The 19185-nt window shown below is 48.1% G+C and overlaps 1 protein-coding gene across 1 annotated transcript in view; it reads left to right on the top strand.

Annotated features, from left to right (window-relative positions):
* The window catches only part of LOC140427374 (ran-binding protein 17-like), a 1937807-nt gene that overhangs the window by 571444 nt on the left and 1347178 nt on the right, over nucleotides 1-19185 (top strand). The window contains exon 14 of the mRNA XM_072512921.1: nucleotides 2426-2561. Coding sequence (XP_072369022.1) covers nucleotides 2426-2561 — 136 coding nt within the window. The remainder of the gene's footprint in view (nucleotides 1-2425; nucleotides 2562-19185) is intronic.

Below are 19185 nucleotides of genomic sequence, written 5' to 3' on the forward strand. Positions count from 1 at the left end.
CAGTGAATATCCCTCCTCCTTCATTTACATCCTCCATCCACTCCACATCTCCCTCCACTCTCTCTTTTCTTTCTCCTCCCTTTCCCTCCTCCCATTCTCACCCCTCAAGCCTCCTCAGCATCACATCTCCCTCCCCCTCCATCTTTGGACCCCACCCCTTCCTGCCTCTCCTTGTCTCCACCGCTCCCTCACCTTTCCCCTCCCCATCTCCATCTCTCACTCCCCCACCCCATTGCCAACTCTCTCTCCCCCTCCACCTCTTCCTCCCTCCCCCTTAATTGCTTCCCTTCCCCTCTTCAGCTCTCCCTCCCCATCTTCACCTCTCCCTCCCTACCACTCCCCAGCTCTCCCTCCTGCTCTTCAGTTCTCCCTTCTCTCTCCATCTCCACGTCTTCCTCCCTCTGTCATGTGAGAGTACCTTTAAGAAATGGGTGTTTACTACTGCAGTGATGTCAGAGAGTGGGTGGAGCTGGGCTGTCTGTCAGCAGGCTGCAGGGTGTGTTTTAGTTTCGTTTTCAGTGGAGCTGAAGCCAGACCAAGCAGGTGTACTGCTGTTCTCTCTGCCATCAAAAGACTATCTCTTGATCATTTGGTGAATTCAGAATTATAAATGTTTTCAGTAGTGACTTTATCCTGATGTACTTCTGATAAATGTTTTGTTTTTAAGTCGTATGGATGTTAAAAAGGAAAGCTTCAAGGATTACTTAGTGTTGTAGTCTTTGGGGGGTGTATTTGAATTAATGGTTGCTAAGATGTTCACTGTATGTTTTAAAAAGGTTAACTTGAGTTCATAGAATAAACATTGTTTTGCTTTAAAAAATACTTTTCCATTTCTGCTGTACCACACCTGTAGAGTGGGCCGTGTGCTTCCCAAACCACAATCTATTAAAAGTTGTGGGTCAGGTGAACTCCATGTTACACTTTGGGATTCTCTAAACCCTGACCCATAACACCTCCCACTCCCCAGCTCTCCCTCGCACTCCCCATCTCTCCTTCCCACTCCTCATCTCTCCCTCCCGCTTCCCAGTTCTCCCACTCCCCAGTCCTCCCTCCCCAGCTTTCCCTCCCCCTCCCTAGCTCTCCCTTCCACTCCCCAGTTCTCCCACCCCAGCTTTCCCTCCCCCTCTCTCCCATTCCCCAGCTCTCCTTCCCATTACCTAGCTCCCCCTACCCACCTCTCCCTCCCTATCTCCACCTCTCCCTACCTAGCTCAACCTCTTTCTCCATCCCCCTGTCTATCTCCACCTCTTCCTCTCTCTCCTTCCTCAGCTCTTCCTCCCAATTTCCCCCTCACCCTGGCTCCCTACCTCCACCTCCCCCTCTCTCCCGCTCTCCCTCTCCCCGTCTCAGCTCTCCCACCCCTTCCCTATCTCTGCCTCCCCCTCCCTAGCTCTCCCTCCCCCTCCCTATCTCCTTCTCTCCCTCCCCAGCTCTTCCTCCTTATCTCCACCTTTCCCTCACCCCTCTCCATCGCCAGCTCTCCCTCTCCTCCCCATCTCCTCCTCCCCCTCCAATTCCTTTCTACACCTCTCCCCTTCCTGCTCCCCATCTTCACCTCTCCTTCCCTACCTCTTCTCCCCACTCCCCATCTTCACCTCTCCTTCCCCACCTCTTCTCCCCACTCCCCATCTTCACCTCTCCATATCATGGGGACCTTGAATTTCAAAACATTTATTGGACGATGGGTGCCCTCAATTTGTCACTCTTGAATTTCCAGACCATTCATGTTTTATTGATGCTGGTGAGGCCAGGGTACCAAAGAGAACTCTCCTGTTTTTCTAACAGTGCCATGAAATCTTTTCCATCCACCTGAGAAAGTGGACAGTGTTACGGTTTAATGTCTTGTCCAAAACACAGCAACACTGGCATTTTCACACTCCTGCTGTATGGTGTTGTGATCTATATATCTGCTGGTATGTAAAGGGTTAACAACTGTATCATAGTGTTAGACAGCCACTAGATGGCAGCACTAGATTCATGTATATAAACTGAACTCAGAGGATCTTCCTTCCTCTTCGAACCAGGAGTGACTCGACAGCAGAATGTTCGAGAGATATAGCTTAGTTAGCACATGTTGTTAAATATAATTAATACTCCTTCTGATTTTCTTTATCTACAGTTATAGTTTTGGAGAGTGAACAAACTCATTAGTATTTATATTCGTTATTCATTAAATGTTATTTGCTTCAAATTGAAGACTGATAGTTTCATTGAAATTCAACCATCAGACCATTCTGGGAGTAAAGAAAAGAGTAACGACATATTACGATCACGTAATATAACATATGGGGCTGAGTGTCAGCCTAGAATTATGCTCACGCCGTTGAAATGGGACCTGAACCGTGTAATTCTGGGGTCAAATTGCTACCACTGAGTCATGATGATTAATTATTATTAGAGTTTTAATGACTTTTCCTTTTAATAGTGTGTTTCAGCTGGTGAATTTGGTAGATTCCAGGCTGCCGCAGTCAGGAAATGAAAAAGTCGAGCTTGCTATGCTTAGCTTCTTTGACCAGTTTCGTAAAACATACATTGGTGACCAACTTCACAGATCCTCAAAGGTAGGCTATTGGCTTCTGAATGCTTTACAGAGTCTAAAATGCTCGACATGAAATGTAAGCAATCATTTCTACAGCATGTCATTCTGGTATGTTTTTGCTATTAAAGAGACCTGGCAATGGATTCATTTGTGTGTCGCATTGCTTCAATTTGGCAATTAGGAAGCCAGATCAGTAAGGAATAGAGGTTGATCGGTGAGCTAAGTCAGGTAGCTCAAATAAAGCATGAACACTGGCCTTGGCTAGATGGGCAGAATGGCCCGGTTTGTGTTTTAAATTCAATGTAATTATTTTATCTCTTGATTCTCCCAACTGTTTCTTTCAGAATTTCCTCTCCTAGTTGTGGGGTCTTTTTTGGGAACGGTTCCATGGATGCTGTTGGCTACCTGGCCCCTCACACATGTGGCCATTATGTATGTACGAGGCCAGATAAGAACTTTTGGTAGGCTGATCTTTCATGGGAGCATTCTGTCCTCACTCAGTATACAGGTGATTGTGCTTCCAGGAGGAGCTCCATGATTGCACCAGGAGTGATATGGCTGAGTTTCTTGTTCCCTCCCTTCCCCCTCCATCCCCCCATTCTGCTGTAGCTCAAGAGCACCGAGGCAAATTGTAAATACCTCCACTGTTGCCCCATCCAACTTGCCAATTTATACAAAACAAGGATTGATCTTAACATTTTGGTGGTCAGCTGCTTATTGGGAAAATTATCTTCATCATGTGGTGATATGCCTATGGGCGATATCATAGTTGGAAGGTGTGCGACCTCCAACCAGCAGGTGGCGGTATAGATGCACCATGCGGGCATTAGATTAAGGTCATGTGACCTGTGACTCCGCTATAAAGAGAGACACATCCGGCCATCTGGAGAAAAAGATTTAGAGGGGAATAAGACATACATGTGAATGGTCAGCGCTGGGTGCAAGTTCCAGAGGAGTAGTTAGCAGACTCCATGACAACATGCTCTGTATCAGATTGCTTTCTTACCACATGAGACTCCAGAAAAGATTCTGGTTTGGACAAGTCAAAGTGTTTGGTAAGTTCCTTCAGAAAATATAAAAGACCAAGCACAACACATCCTTTTTAATAATGGCCAAGATTGACCTATCTCATTGATTTTTCCACTAGCTGTGGAGCTTATCATAGAATTTACAGTGCAGAAGGAGGCCATTCGGCCCATCGAGTCTGCACCTGCTCTTGGAAAGAGCACCCTACCCAAGGTCAACACCTCCACTCTATCCCCATAACCCAGTAACCCCACCCAACACTAAGGGCAATTTTGGACACGAAGGGCAATCTATCATGGCCAGTGCCATGCCTGCACATCTTTGGACTGTGGGAGGAAACCGGAGCACCCGGAGGAAAGCCACGCGCACACGGGGAGGATGTGCAGACTCCGCACAGACAGTGACCCAAGCCAGAATCGAACCTGGGAGCCTGGAGCTGTGAAGCAATTGTGCTATCCACAATGCTACCGTGCTGCCCCATGAGTATCTGCACAAGCTTGAATAGTACTGTACTACTCCTGTCCATGGAGGGGGATGGATATAGCATGGAAGCCAGCACTGCTGACTCTTGCTTCAAACCCCATGACATATCAGTTATCACTCACTTCGAGCAAAGGTTCACACTCTGGCCTATTCGTCTCACACAAGACCATGCCACCTCTGGGTGAGGGAAATAATATCGAGCACACAGCAAAACTGAAAAGGACCAACTTGGGAATCCAATTTGAGTGCATTTAGCTTGTAATTGCATTTAAATTGAGTGCAATTTGAGTATATTTAACTTGTTTGCAGTTGATGTGTTTCTGAAAAGGTGAGAGGGGAGAAGTTGCAAATTAACTTTTTCCCTCGTATGCTCTCCTTATTGATAGTCCTGGTCCTGGTGTCTTTTGGCTAAGATCAAGCGTCAGATCAAGCCCAAGATGAGGCGCAATGCTTTTTCTTGTCAGTTTAGATCTTGTGTACCATGAATTGGATTCAATTTGGATTTAAATTGTTTTTTGGAGGAAGCAATGAGATGGATGAAGGGTTTGCTCTGTCCACTCTGCACATTGACTTTGTAACTTTAAGGATGGGTTAAAAATTTAAAGTAACAATGAAGTGCCACTGTATTCTGGACTGAGTTTCACTGCTTCTTTGGTTTGGTGATGGCAAGAGGTGTTACCAAATAAGTGAGTGTAATGCTTTCTTGTAAAGTCTTCATAATACTGTCGATGGTGTTTCTCAATATTGATTGTCAACACAGCTTGAATGCCTTAAACAGATCAGATTCTCTCACTCTTAATCTTGAATAGAAGTCACCACAGTGACAACCAAAGGGCACTCCCTCCTGCCCTCTATTAGCTTATAAAAAATTATGTGAAACCAAATAATGGTTCGGCACAAGATTTAATTCTAATCTATGGGGAATGACCAGCTATCTTTCCCCTTGTGAAATTTAATAGGCTTTATTAAAGAATTGTAACACATGAACAACTATTATTTTCTTCTTCTTCATTCATATTTGAAGAAAATAGGCCGGAGTTATTTTGGTGACGTTTTCTAGGCCTGTGCTCTGGTGTTACCAGTTGTAGTTTGTTTGGTTTGTGGATAGATTCCAGTGTGGCTTATCCGAGTAATGGAGAGCCTTGTCACTTCACCACGTATGTGTACCATAACTGTCACTGAGACTCTCTGAAACATATTTCACATTCTGAGAAAGAAATTGATCAGTTACTATGTTGACAACCGGAGGACACTGATTTAAGATAATTGGCAAGAGGGAAGATGAGGAGAAATCATTTTACGCAGGAAATTTCTATGATTTGGAAGGCTTGAAAAGATTATATGAATAGTAATTTTAAAAGGGAATTTGATATAAACTTGAAAAGGGTAAAAAAAAAACAGTGCGATGCGGAAAAGGGAAGGAAGTGGGACTAATGGAATACCCTTCTCGCAGGCACAATAGATGAGTCACCCGCTTCTGTGGTGTAAGATTCCATGATTCTCTCGCATTTCTATCAGAAACTTCAAAATAGGGTTTCTTATGTCAAAATGAGAGTGGAAATGTCTGATAGAGGAGAAAAATAAATATGTAAACTTATTCCTTTCTTTTAATCTTTATGCAAATGTTTACTGTAGCTTAGCAAACCTGTTCAATTACAATATCTACTCAAAACGATTTAACTATAATTTACTGGGACACAGTTCAAAAACATTCTTCTGTTTCAAATTCATCAAAGTTCAAGGAACTCTCGAATACTGCAGTTATTGTTTTTCTTCTAGGAGAGGTTTGGTGTCTATTGGTATCTAAAAACTAGAGGCTTTGTTTGTGGAATTTTCTCATCAAGTAAACGGCAATTCAGTTTGATTTGCAACCTTCTGAAATGCAGAATAGCAGGCCGAGCTGCAATACGAAAAGCTTATGCATCAGAGTTAGCTGTGTCCCTACCAAAGCTGTCCCAATATCACTGTGCCACTGGAATCTACATGAGAATGTAGAAGCTTGCCGAGGTATTTCCTATCTGCAAAACGAAAACATAATAACGGAATTTGGACAGACAGTTCAGCCAAAGGAGAGGATGGCAGCCCTCAGCTAAAGATGATACACATGCATCACTGGATGATAATAAAGCACGACACCTCTGGCTACGCTTTCTTTTCCTTTTTTAACCCCTTCCTAGCTCATGTATACTGAGGTTGATTGTGGTAACTTTCCCACCTCCGCAAATCACTTATCAGGGATAAAACATGGGACCTCGCGTAGTCTGTGTGGTTCCATATTCACTGGAACAGTGTAAAGCTGAATTATAGATTAGAAACTAATTGCAGCACTGATGGAAAATATTTTGTGATTGAAACAGTAATTTTAAGTCTACACTGGTGCTAGATCTAAAGGTTTGGTATTGATTGTTTTTCAAATAAACCTCTGCTGTCGAGTTAAAAGACTTTATTTGCTGACAGGTTGTTCGACATTGATGGTGGTAAGGTAAGGCCAATTCACAAAAATCAGCAAGTACAATGATGGAACAAATAAGCTTATATAGTTTATACACCTCTCCAATAGCAGTATCTCGCTAATTCTAGAATAACTAACGTTTTTGCCTCTTATCACCCTGTTTAGAAAACCATTCTACTTTGTATCTTATATTCCTGCCTTAATCTCAGCAACATTTTTGTTAGTGTTAACTAGGCATTGGTTCTTTTCATAACAATACTTAAATAGTGAATAACCAACTTCACTCAGAAATCATACCCCACCTTGATTGTGTTCGTTGCAGCAAATCATACAGTTCAGTTTGGAGCGTTAATAGAAGGGTTCGCCCACAGGAACCTGTAAAGAAAATAAGATAAGCCTTGAAAGATTTTTTAAAAAACATTTTAAAAAGAGTACTTTTAGCACTATATCTGGAAATTATTTATCAGTTTCTGACATTTTGAGCTTTGGAATCAAAAACAAAAAGGTCTTAATTTATTATCCAGAATTAGGTAGGGATTTTACCTAGATATCAGCGATATTAGGTGTGAGGGTCCATCTAACATAATGATCTGAAACAGAGCTAACAATATCTAGAGTGAAAGGAGTAAAAGAACATAGAAATGTAACACATCTCAACTTTGTTCCTAATGATCTATTCCATTACTTTTCCAGTTACCAGGGTAACACTAATAAATCTGTGGTTCATGTGTTTGTTTTCTCGTCTTTCTTGAACATGGGTAAGATTTTGGCATGTTTCCATGAAATGGGACATTCACTAGCCTCATTAAGTGAGGCATTTATATCAACACTTCATAAATGTTGTTCCTCGTGTCACTTATCACCTGTCTTTGGAAATGTATTCTTTTTGAGCTGTTTAAGCTTCTCTGCACCATCTAATTGATAACGTGATTTGGGTTGAGCTTCTGTGCGGGCTCTCCTATACACCCAGTGTAACTTTGGTGGCTGAATCATCAAATCCTTGGCGACGTGCCATAATTTGACAGATGCCAATTTTGTTTATCATAGAATTTACAGTGCAGAAGGAGGCCATTCAGCCCATCGAGTCTGCACCGGCTCTTGGAAAGAGCACCCTACCCAAGGCCAACACCGCCACCCTATCCCCATAACCCAGTAACCCCAATCAACACTAAGGGCAATTTTGGACACTAAGGGCAATTTATCATGGCCAATCCACCTAACCTGCACATCTTTGGACTGTGGGAGGAAACCGGAGCACCCGGAGGAAACCCACGCACACACGGGGAGGATGTGCAGACTCCACACAGACAGTGACCCAAGCTGGAATCGAACCTGGGACCCTGGAGCTGTGAAGCAATTGTGCTATCCACAAGGCTACCGTGCTGCCCCTAGAAAGAGAACTGCAAGCAGTTTCAAGAGGTTAGAGAAAGGCTAGTAGATTGGCCAGACATGTGTCAGATGATATTTAGATATACTTAATGGTGAAAATTGATAAAGTTGGAAATCATAGAATTTACAGTGCAGAAGGAGGCCATTCGGCCCATCGAGTCTGCACCGGCTCTTGGAAAGAGCACCCTACCCAAGCCCACACCTCCACCCTATCCCCGTAACCCCATAACCCAGTAACCCCACCCAACACTAAGGGCAATTTTGGACACTAAGGGCAATTAGCATGGCCAATCCACCTAACCACCTAACCTGCACATCTTTGGACTGTGGGAGGAAACCGGAGCACCCGGAGGAAACCCACGCACACACAGGAGAACGTGCAGACTCCGCACAGACAGTGACCCAAGCTGTGAATCGAACCTGGGCCCTGGCGCTGTGAAGCAATTGTGCTAACCACTATGCTACCGTAAGTGGGTATATTGAATGAGACCCCATGTTATAAATAAGGGCACAGAGAGCAAATGCACAAAGGTAATGCTAATCTGCACAACTCAGTGGTTAGGCCACAGTTAGACTTTATGTTCAGTTCTGTTCATCATTTTGGAAAGATCCCAAGGCCATAGACAAGATGCAGAGTGGATTCACAACCCTGATACCATAGATAGGAGCCGTTAGTCATCTGGAAAAATGAGAGAAACTGAGGCATTTTCTTTAGAACACAATGTTCGGAAATCTGATTAGATGTTCAAAATTATGAAAGCTTTAGAAAAGATTGAAAAGGAAAAGCATTTCCCCTGGTTGAAAGATTAACAGCTAGAGGGTATTAATTTAAGATCGTCACTAAAAGAATGAAGAGAGAGATCAGGAAAATTGTTTTTTTTAATGCAAAGGTTTGAATGCCCCATTAGACACAGTGTTAGATGCAGAGTCCAGAATGACTTAAAATATTTAAATATTTGAATAAATCAAAGTAAAAGTGTGTAGGAGATTGAGACTGAGGGCGCGATCCAGCGGCCATGCTGCTCCGGAAAAGCAGTTCGCTGTGGTGCAGCGTGACCATTGAAAGCTGGGAGACCCCGCTCCTGGGATCTACCTGACTTGCAAACGCCTCACAAGATTCAACGCTCAATTCCCGCGAGAGATTCTCGCTACAATGGGGAGTTCCAGTGAACGGAGTCGCCTTGAATAGCGATGTGTTTCTCGGCACTGTGAGTGCTGGGAAACAGCGGGCTAAACGTGCAGGCTAGGGGACTTTTTTCCCTTTTGGAAGAATTGCACCGTAAGTGTATTGCTCTGGCAGAGCTGGTGTGATGGGCCAATTGGCCTGCTCTTCTGCTGTAATGCTCTTTTGAGGATCACTGATTATCTCTCTTTTGGGTAAAGATGTACCTTGTGTGTCACCAAACTGTACAGGTCCTAAATTATCCCTGGGTCATTTGGTAATTTTAATTATGTGGGCCACTCAAGTAGGACTTGGTTTCTTTGGGATGGCTGCTCCTGATTGCTACTTTGAAATCACCGCTGGAAATTGCATATGTGTGCAGATATCAGGTTCTAATTCAGCTGCAATGCCCATATTTGTTAAATAGCCTGACAGCATTTTCTACACTCACGTAATGAATGACCAATTGGGTAAGGCATAGGAGAGCTGCTTGTGTCTGTGAAATAACAAGATCCGGCACCTTCGGTAGAGAAAATGATCAAAAGTAAAAATGTGAATTAATGTGATGCAATCAAGTATAGTTCACATTGGTCACTGGAGACATGTCATAGCCTTTAGATTACATTGCATGATAAAGTCATTGCTACAATAACATTGCAAGTCAACAGATCTCTCTGTTCACATCCTTTCAACTGCATCTCTCTATGTCTTAATATGAACCCTGCTGATGTTAAATGCAAGGGTATCCCAAAATCCAGAAGGGTAATTTGGAACCCCAGTTTTTAGTGATGTATATTTTTAATTTGAACCAGGGAGGAATAGTCCAGTCATTTTGTGATCAATTAATAAAGAATATTTATTAACTTAAAAGAAAAACGCATGACAAGAAGGACTATACTACACTACAACACCACACTTAAGGCTATACACACATAGTATATGAAGTTACCCCTTTGTTCCCAACTACCTACGTTTCCTGAACTCAGATGTCCCTTGTTCCCAAACAACATCCAATATTATATAACTCCATGAGCTAAATCCATCAGATGATTACCACACACAGGTTATTTGTCCATGTTTGGGAAAACCGTGTTCAGTTTCAGCAGAGGTGAAATTTTCTCAGTTTGAGTTTTTGATTTTAACCATCTACCATAACGTGTTTTGAGGGGAGACTGTTTTCTGCAGCTGGGTGTGGCTGTGGTGGTCGCTGCCTCTACTGTGTCCCTTTCTCCAGTTATTGTGCTTGTATTTCTCACTGGCATGCTAATTCGCAGATCAAAACATCTCTTCAGACAGCTGCTCTTATCAATTCCCCTTTTAATTTAATTTGATTTTATCTCAATTTCATTTTTAATCTTAATTTTCCCCAATTCTTGACAGTGGCATGTTAGCAATGAAATTGAACAAATTTGATGTTGTGCTTTAATGATACACAGCATGCTCGCAGGAAGATTGTGATGCTGTGTGACATGACAAATTTAACACTCAGCACAAAACTGCAGTAAATGAGCGACAGGTCTCAGCAGCCATGGAGAATTTAATTGTGATGCCAATCTTCTGATACGGAATAACATTGCAGGGAAACTGTGTAGTGCTGAAATTTAAACTTGTAATTTCAGGATAACCATTGAATTTAGCTGCCAGAGTGACCCAGTAGGTAAAGTCACAGATTGCCTTTAAGATAAATAAATCATAAACTCGTAGGTTTTATTGCAACTAATGCTGGGTGAGCTGATCTCAACTGGCGCAATGAGGGAGACATTACAATTTGCCTTGGATTCTGGGACCAGGGAGGGAGAAATCGGGTGTGGTGCCCATACCTGATTCAAATAATTTTTTTTAAAGTATTTTTATTCCACAAATTTTCAACATTTTTACAATTTACAACAAACCCACAACCCCCCCCCCCCAACCCAATATGCCCCTCATCCCCTTCCCCCTCCCTCTCATGCCCCTCTCTCAGCAGTCAACGGTAACCAACTCCCCAAAATGCAAAATGAACAAGCCTCAACTATTGTAGAACCCATCACTCGCCTCTCCTGAGGGAAAATTTCATGTTCTCCAGTGCCAAACTCTCCAACTGGTCTCCCTGCCATGCCGAGGCACAGGATGGAGAAGCTGACCTCCTCCAACAAGACCTCCCTGTGAGCAATCCATGAGACGAAGGCGAAAACATCTCCCCCGCACCCACCTACAGCTCTGGCTGGTCCGACACCCCGAATATGACTTCTAGGGGACCGGGTTTCACTTCCACATGCAGAACCACAAAATGGCGCTGAACACATCCTCCAAAACATTTCCAGCTTTGGGCAGGCCTATGTGTATATGCACATGGTTCGCAGGGCCCCTCTCACATCGCTCACAGACAGCTCATCCTAGACTTTGTGAGGTGCGCAATGGACACTATTATCAACCACAGTCTCGCACACATGAAGTCGAGGCATCCCCCCCATGAAGCACCTCACACCACACTCCCTCCTCCATCGCCGTCCCCAACTCTTCCTCCCACTTCGCCTTAATCCCATCCACGGACAGCCCATCCTCCTCCAAAATCCTTGCATAACTCGCCAAGACAACCCCCCCCCCCCCGCCAAATTCCCTACTGACAGCACCGCCTCCAACAATGATGAGGCAGGAACTGTCAGGAAGACATTCCTCGCAAAATACCACACCCCCATATACCTGAAACTTTTGGCCCGCACCAGCTCAAATGTCTCGATCAGCTCCTCCAAACTGGCAAATCGCCCTCCCAGAAACAGATCCTTCTTTCCTTGATCCACCTCTCTTCCCATCCCCGGACCCTTGCATCCATCCTCCCTGGCACGAACCATGATTCCCCCTCATCGGCATTCCCCCCAACTCAGCTCCCAACATAAAATTCTGCCTAAACTGCCGACAGATCTTCAGCATGGCCACCACCACTGGACTCACCAACTACTTACCTGAAGCCATCGAGAGCAGTGCCGTTGCCAGCACCCGCAACCCATCCCCTACAAGTGTCCACCTTCATTCTCACCCACAAAGCCCCCACCTCCCTATCTCATCCCTGAATCATCCCTTCATTTGGCACCCAATATTAATACATTAAATTTGGGAGGTCTAGAACCCCCCCCCCCCCCCCTGCCCTGCACCCGCCTGCCATCCCCTCTGCAATGTCACCTTCTTAATCCTAGGATTGACGTTTCCGTGGTGGGGAAGGTGCTGTTGATCAGAGTTAAGAGGACAGAGTATTCGGCAATTAAGATCTCGGATAATGCAACGCATTGGATAGACGTGGTAGTGGAGAAGGGGGCAGCCGAGAAACCAGGGTGGAAGATGGATGTGGGGTTGTTGGCGGACCTGACCTTCTGTGACAAGATATGGAAGGAAAGTGAAGAGTATGTGTGGTTCAATTGCATGGGGGGGGGGGTGGGGGAAGGGTAGAAAGTGGGTGACCAGAAAGATAGAAAGGCCAGTGCTCTCTCTAACTTCCCTTCACAGGCATGGTCCATTTGTTGCGTAGTGTAATCCCATTAGGTTGCATCTGTGCACATCTTAAAAGGAACACTTGTTGCATGGGGCCTGTAGGTGCCCTGATTCTTGATTCTGGCAAGCTGCATGGCTGCGAGCCCATGCAGCTTAAAGGTAGCATTGGAGCAGGCCCACCTGTTTCTAAAAGCTGGACTGGGGGCCTTGGTGGAGGAGGTGAGATATCCTGTGACCTTAGACCAGGAAGCCCTCCAGACGCGCGATGAAAAGGCAGCAGGAACCGATAACTGTGGAGTTTAATAACAAGAGTGTAACTCCAAGAATCTGAATGGTGCTGTGAGATGTTTAATAGCCTTACCAGGGTGGTCAAGGTTGGGCAATGCATCTTCAAATACCATGGGTGGGATTCTCCATCGGCTGACCCCGGAATCGGAAAACGCGACTGGGCAAAGAATAATTTTTGACGCCAGAATTGTGGCAGGCGACGACTTCACGCCAAATCGCAATTCTGCATCACCTCGACAGCGACGTCAATGCGTTCCAGAACACTAGTACAGTAAACATCGTTGGCATATCATTAGCAGTCCTGACCTAGTCATCTCCAGGACCTCCGCATTTCTCCATCTCCAATGGGTCAAATTCCCGATGGCGAGGTTCACTTGTGCTTTTAAAAATCGGGGACTGTGGGCTGCCTGGCCGAACACTGGCTGGGGGTGTGTGACAGGGAACGGGCAATGTGGCCGGGATGACCCAATAGGACTGGGGCTGTGTTGCGGCACGGACCGTCATTGCTGCGGCCTGCAATGCAACCATCTTGTGCGCACCCCATTGACCACCCACCTTTGCCCCTGGTTCTGCAGAGTGACACCGGCCATATGGGTGCCCCAACACCCCAGCCTCCACCCTCCTCCTCACCCTCCACCATGCCACAATCCCCAGCTGCCATCCGCCAACAGAGCACCAGGGCATCACGTGGCCTACCCAAGGGGAACACTCACAGTAGCCCCTATGGGGCGCTGGGCGGGTGCCGCGGAGCATACCGCTGGAAAGTGATGGTCACCAGGGGACCGACAGGGCCAGGGGTTCAGGGATGGGGGGATATGCGGGAACAGGGTCCGCAGTGCCTGCTGGGGGCACCATGTAGCCTGTTGGACCTGGTTGGGCACAGGGGTTTGCACCATGCTAACATGTTGGCTTTTCACCCCCTGCAGACAATGGATATTGGAATTCAACCAACAATGGTGGCATTCATCCTCCTCGTCAGAGCCCTGGGGGATGCCCTACGGCTCAACGAGCTGGAGCTGCTCGAGGAGGAGGAAACTGCAGCAGCAGAGTGTGCAGCAGCGAAGCGTGTCCCAGAGGAACAGGAGGCAGCCACTGAGGATTGAGAGCCGGCCACCCAACAGGCCGAGGAGGAGACGGTGCAAAGGAGGCGCTGCACGAGGCAGCTCCCGTCATTCGAGGATCTGCCGGACACCGGCTGAGCAGGGAGACAATACGACATATCTGCCAGATCATGGTGCACCTGGCACCACGGGGGAATGGGGGAGGACCCACTCCCGGTAGCCGTCAAGGTGATAGTTGCCCTGAACCTTTAAACCACGGGGTCCTTTCAGGCACCGAGTGGGGAACCTGTCCGGGATTTCACAGGGCTCAGTGCACAGGTGCATCCATGCCGTCCTGGAGGCCCTATATGCCCAGGCGGCGCAATCCATCCATTTAAATGTAGACCGAGCCCACCAGGATGCCTGCGCAGCAGGTTTCGCCACCAGTGGCGACATCCTAGGTCCAGGAGTGATTGACGGGATGCATGTCGCCCTCTGAGCACATGCAGATGACAGACAGCTCTACACAAACCGAAAGGGCTTCCACTCGATGAACATGCAGCTGATATGTGACCATCACATGTGCATCATGCACGGCTGTGCCCGACGCTCAGGCAGTGTGCACGATGCCTTCATCCTGGCACACTCGACGATTCCTGATATGTTCGAAACGTACCCCAGCTGGGGCGTTGGCTCCCGGGCGACTGGAGTTATCCACTGCGGTCTGTGGCCTAACCGGAGGCCACAGACCCGCTACAACGATGCTCACGCAGTGACCAGGGGTGTGATCGAGCGGTGCTTCAGTATCCTGAAGATGTGGTTCAAGTGTCTGGGCCCTCCACTATGATTGGAGGGGCTCTCCAGAACTGCGCTGAGAGGGTCACCCACATTGTGGCGACCTGCTGCGTCCTCCACAGAGCGCATCAGAGGGACGATGTGCAGGAGGAGGAGGTTGAATGGCAGGCCTCCTCCGACGAGGAGGATGCGGGGGAGCGCAAGGATGGTCAGGACGTGGGGTCCAGGCAGGTACGGGAGGCCGCACAAAGTGTGTGCCAAGACCAGTGCACACAGGGTGCTCTAATCGCCTCAAAGTTCACCGAGTAGGGGGTGGAGGTACGACTGGCCAGGTGCACAGACATCACATCCCCCCCCCCCAACCCCCCCCCCCCCCATGCCAACCTCCCTGCCTGCCCATCTGACAGAGCATCGAGGTGGGTTGTGACAGTGTTACCAGGTGTTTAATATGCACAAATATATACTTATACATGCCCTATCACTAAATTGTGTCCTGCACTCATGCCAACTTAAACTGGTGTCTAACCTCCTGGCCTCACAGGCCCTAACGCTATGTCTAGGTGGATCCCCAGATGGTACATCAGGAGTCGAGGTGGCTTGCTGCGATTCCCACCCTGAGACCTGGGTCCCCGCTAACGGTCATTTTCTGGGGTGACCAGGCCTGGATGGGCCCGGCCGCTGCTCAGGTGACACAGGTGGCGTGGTGCTGCCCTGTTCTGCCCGCTGCCTACCATATGCGCCAGGGACAGGAGGGGGTGAGTGGGGAGGGGGGGTGGGGGGTGGGGGGGGGGGGGGGGGTCTGAGGTGCTGCACTGTTCCAGCACATCCCCTGCGGTAGTCACCAAAACGGGCCGCCCGATGTCCCCGCTCTACTCCATGGAATGGGGTTTGAGCGGAGCTAACCCCTGAGGCTTCCCCGCCAACTGGCGCTGACAGTCCTGGAGGCCCGCTCAGGCCTCAACCAGTGTCTGCATGCTCATGGCCATGGAGCACAGAGAGTGAACCATCGCCAACTGGGACTGCACCACATCATGCTGTGACTATGCCACCACCTTCTGAATCTGTGCCACATCAGCCATGACTGTGCCATCTCTTCCTGGGACTGGGCTACCTCTCTCTAAGGCCACCGGTTAGGCGTCATCAGCCACGACCGCAGTGGATAACTCCAGTCGCCCGGGAGCCAACGCCCCAGCTGGGGTACGTCTCGAACATATCAGGAATCGTCGAGTGTGCCAGGATGAAGGCATCCGAGCCTTTTTCCTCGGATGGTGATGTTTAGCACGAGGGGACATAGCTTTAAATTGAGGGGTGATAGATATAAGACAGATGTCAGAGGTAGGTTCTTTACTCAGAGAGTAGTAAGGGTGTGGAATGCTCTGCCTGCAACAGTAGTGGACTCGCCAACACTAAAGGTATTCAAATGGTCATTGGATAGACATATGGACGATAAGAGAATAGTGTAGATGGGCTTTAGAGTGGTTTCACAGGTCAGCGCAACATCGAGGGCTGAAGGGCCTATACTGCGCTGTAATGTTCTATGTTGCATGTTCTATGTTCTCTGTGTCTGTGTCATGTCGGCCAGGGCCTGGGCAATGCCACCGACATTCTCAGCCATGGCCTGCAGTGACTGGGCCAAGCTCAGAAGCATCACTGCAATATGCAAGTGGCTCTGGCACATGGCTGCCTGTCAGAAGGCAGCCCTGTCCTGGGCCTCAGCCAGTGCTGGCCCATTGCCCAAACCCTCGCCCAATGCCTCCACCGCGGATTCCACCGTGTGGTGTTGGCCAGGGTGGCTCGCATGGTCGGCACCACCTCCTGCTCCTGCACGCAGTTGACTCCTCCAACTGCACCTGGATGCTCACCGACAACCCCTCATGCAGTCCCTGACTCTGCGACTTCACTTCCACAATCGATGGGACTGTCCATTCCAGAAGCCCGAAACCCTGGAGTTTGTCCGCCTCTGTCCATCCGCCTCCTCGGGTGGTCCTACTTCCACCTTATGTCCCAGAGCAGTTGTACGGTGTGTACATCAGGGTGCCCAGGAACTTCTTCACTATAATGCCCAACTGAGGTGAGTGTCTCTGGGATGGTGGAGGGTGTTGGAGCAAGATGTGACTGGAAATCTGTGTTATACTGGACTCGAGCTCTGGAGTGTCCTGGGTTTCAAGTCGAGGGCTCCAGTCCCTGCTGCTGTCCTTGTCGCTGGTTGGCACATGGGGCTGCTAAAGCTGTGGCACTGGCTGGGGCAGGGGACACCAGATGGACCTACCCCATCACCAGCAGGTCCGGCAAGACACAAGACAAGATGCATGATTATACCGTGGGCCGGGGGAGAGTTAGGGTGGTATGGGGATGAGGGTGAGGATGGTGTGGGGATGAGGGTGGTTTTGGGGTGAGGATGGTGTCAGGGTGAGGGTGGTATGGGGGTGAAGATGGTGTGGGGATGGTGTTGGTGGGGGGGGGTGACAGAAGTGTCACCTGCAACTAAGCAGGGTCTCACTTTCTCGCCTGCGGCCGATCTCCACCCCGACGACTTCCCTTCTGGGCCGCTGACCACGTCCAGAGCCGTCTGTTCAGCCACGATGCAAGGCCGGAAATACGGCGGTTCCCCCTCCAGTTTTCTCCCGCCTCTGGCAGTTATGGCTGGCCTCCTCCTGGGGGAGGAAACAGGAAACTACAACGTTAGACAGCCCGATGCATGTAGCCCAGGGGGAAGGTAGCAGGTGGCCTCAGTGGCCAGGGCACCTGACCATGGTGGTCGATATGGGTGCTAGCATGTGGTGCAGGGTTTCGAGCTTGCCGTCTGTGAATCTTGGCGCCATGCGTCTTGCTGCCATCTTGTTGGCTGGAATGGTGTGTGTGGGGAGTGAAGTGTGTATATGCGGCTGCCTCCTGATGGCAATCTCAAAACCAGCGAATCCCGCACTGGTTCTAATTGGAATTGATTGTGTTCCACGTGGCGCCGCTGCTAGCCCCATAATAGTTGCTGAATCGATTTAGATGCGGCGCCAGTTTTGCTGTCGTGGAACTCCATGAATCCTGACCCAGCATCATCAACAGGAACAGAGATTCCATCTGCCTATCTTTCCAAATCGCATCACCTGCCTCAGCAACTGCTTAAATCACTCAGCTACTAATGATTGCTATCAGTATGGTCTCATTCTTCACATGCATGTGCTTCAGTTCATCCTCACGCAGTTAATGGTGTTGACAAATTAGATTGCAGGACAATCACAGACATGCTTTCTTTTCTCTTGTTGGAGGAGATGGTGCACAACCAGAGTCAGCTGGAACTGACTGGAGAGGGCTACGTTTGTCTACATATACCAACACTCATGAATGAATTTGCAAATTCTTTTCTTTTTATGTTTGGGTTTGACAACCCCAGTTTCGGTGCTGGTCTGCATCCTGTACATTGAAGTATGCGGATCCTCAGCTGGGATCTGTGACGCCAGCGTGTCCCCACGGATTGTGTGTGGCCACGCCCAATTCTGTGCCCTCACCTGGAGGTTGGAGCGCCTCGTTCTCTGGCGCCTGGGTGAAAATCACATCTATAACATCCTCCCCGTGTGTGCGTGGGTTTCCTCCGGGTGCTCTGGTTTCCTCCCACAGTCCAAAGATGTGCGGGTTAGGTGGATTGGCCATGATAAATTGCCCTTAGTGTCCAAAATTGCCCTTAGTGTTGGGTGGGGTTACTGGGTTATGGGGATAGGGTGGCGGTGTTGACCTTGGGTGGGGTGCTCTTTCCAAGAGCCGGTGCAGACTCGATGGGCTGAATGGCCTCCTTCTGCACTGTAAATTCTATGATAAAGGTGTTGCCCCTTCTTGGCTTGTTGGAGCAACGATCAATGACTCATCATCACTAGAAATGACGATGCAAACACTCTCTGGCCCTGACGATCCAGGCGTTGGGTCATCCTGTTCTTGCTCAAGTATATGTGTGTGATCCGTCGAGCTGCATAGCGAGATAGTCATCGGCTCCTCTAACTCATCTTGCGGTGGAGTAACCTCGAGCAGCAGGGAGTCGATTACTGGAACCATTTCAGAGGCCTGAGACGATTCACCATGTGCCTCTGGAGCAAACAGCTCCACTGTTGGTTTTATGTCCAGTGGTGTCACCTCATCACGTCCTCAACCATCTTACCAGCGTTTTCTCATCGCTCTGCGCTGGCACATTCTCGGGGTCGTCATTTTCGTCATCATCGGAGTTAATATCATCGTACTCATCATCGATATCTTCGTACTCATCATCAATTCCATCGTATTCAGCATTATCATCTTCCGTGAAGTATAACACATCTTGTGGAAGTATATGCTCATGCAGGAATTGACTGATTTTCAAATCAGAAGCAAGTCTTGCTGCAGCACTTCCATCTAATACGCCATGTTTCGGAACCTCGGGGAGAGAAATTGAAAAGAAAAGTTCATAAAATCATAGAATGTACAGTACAGAAGGAGGCCATTCGGCCCATCGAGTCTGCACCAGCCCTTGGAAAGAGCACTCCACCCAAGCTCATGCCTCCAGCCCATCCCCGTAACCCAGTAA

The sequence above is a fragment of the Scyliorhinus torazame genome, chromosome 7 (genome assembly GCF_047496885.1).
Source record: "Scyliorhinus torazame isolate Kashiwa2021f chromosome 7, sScyTor2.1, whole genome shotgun sequence".
Taxonomy (NCBI): domain Eukaryota; kingdom Metazoa; phylum Chordata; class Chondrichthyes; order Carcharhiniformes; family Scyliorhinidae; genus Scyliorhinus; species Scyliorhinus torazame.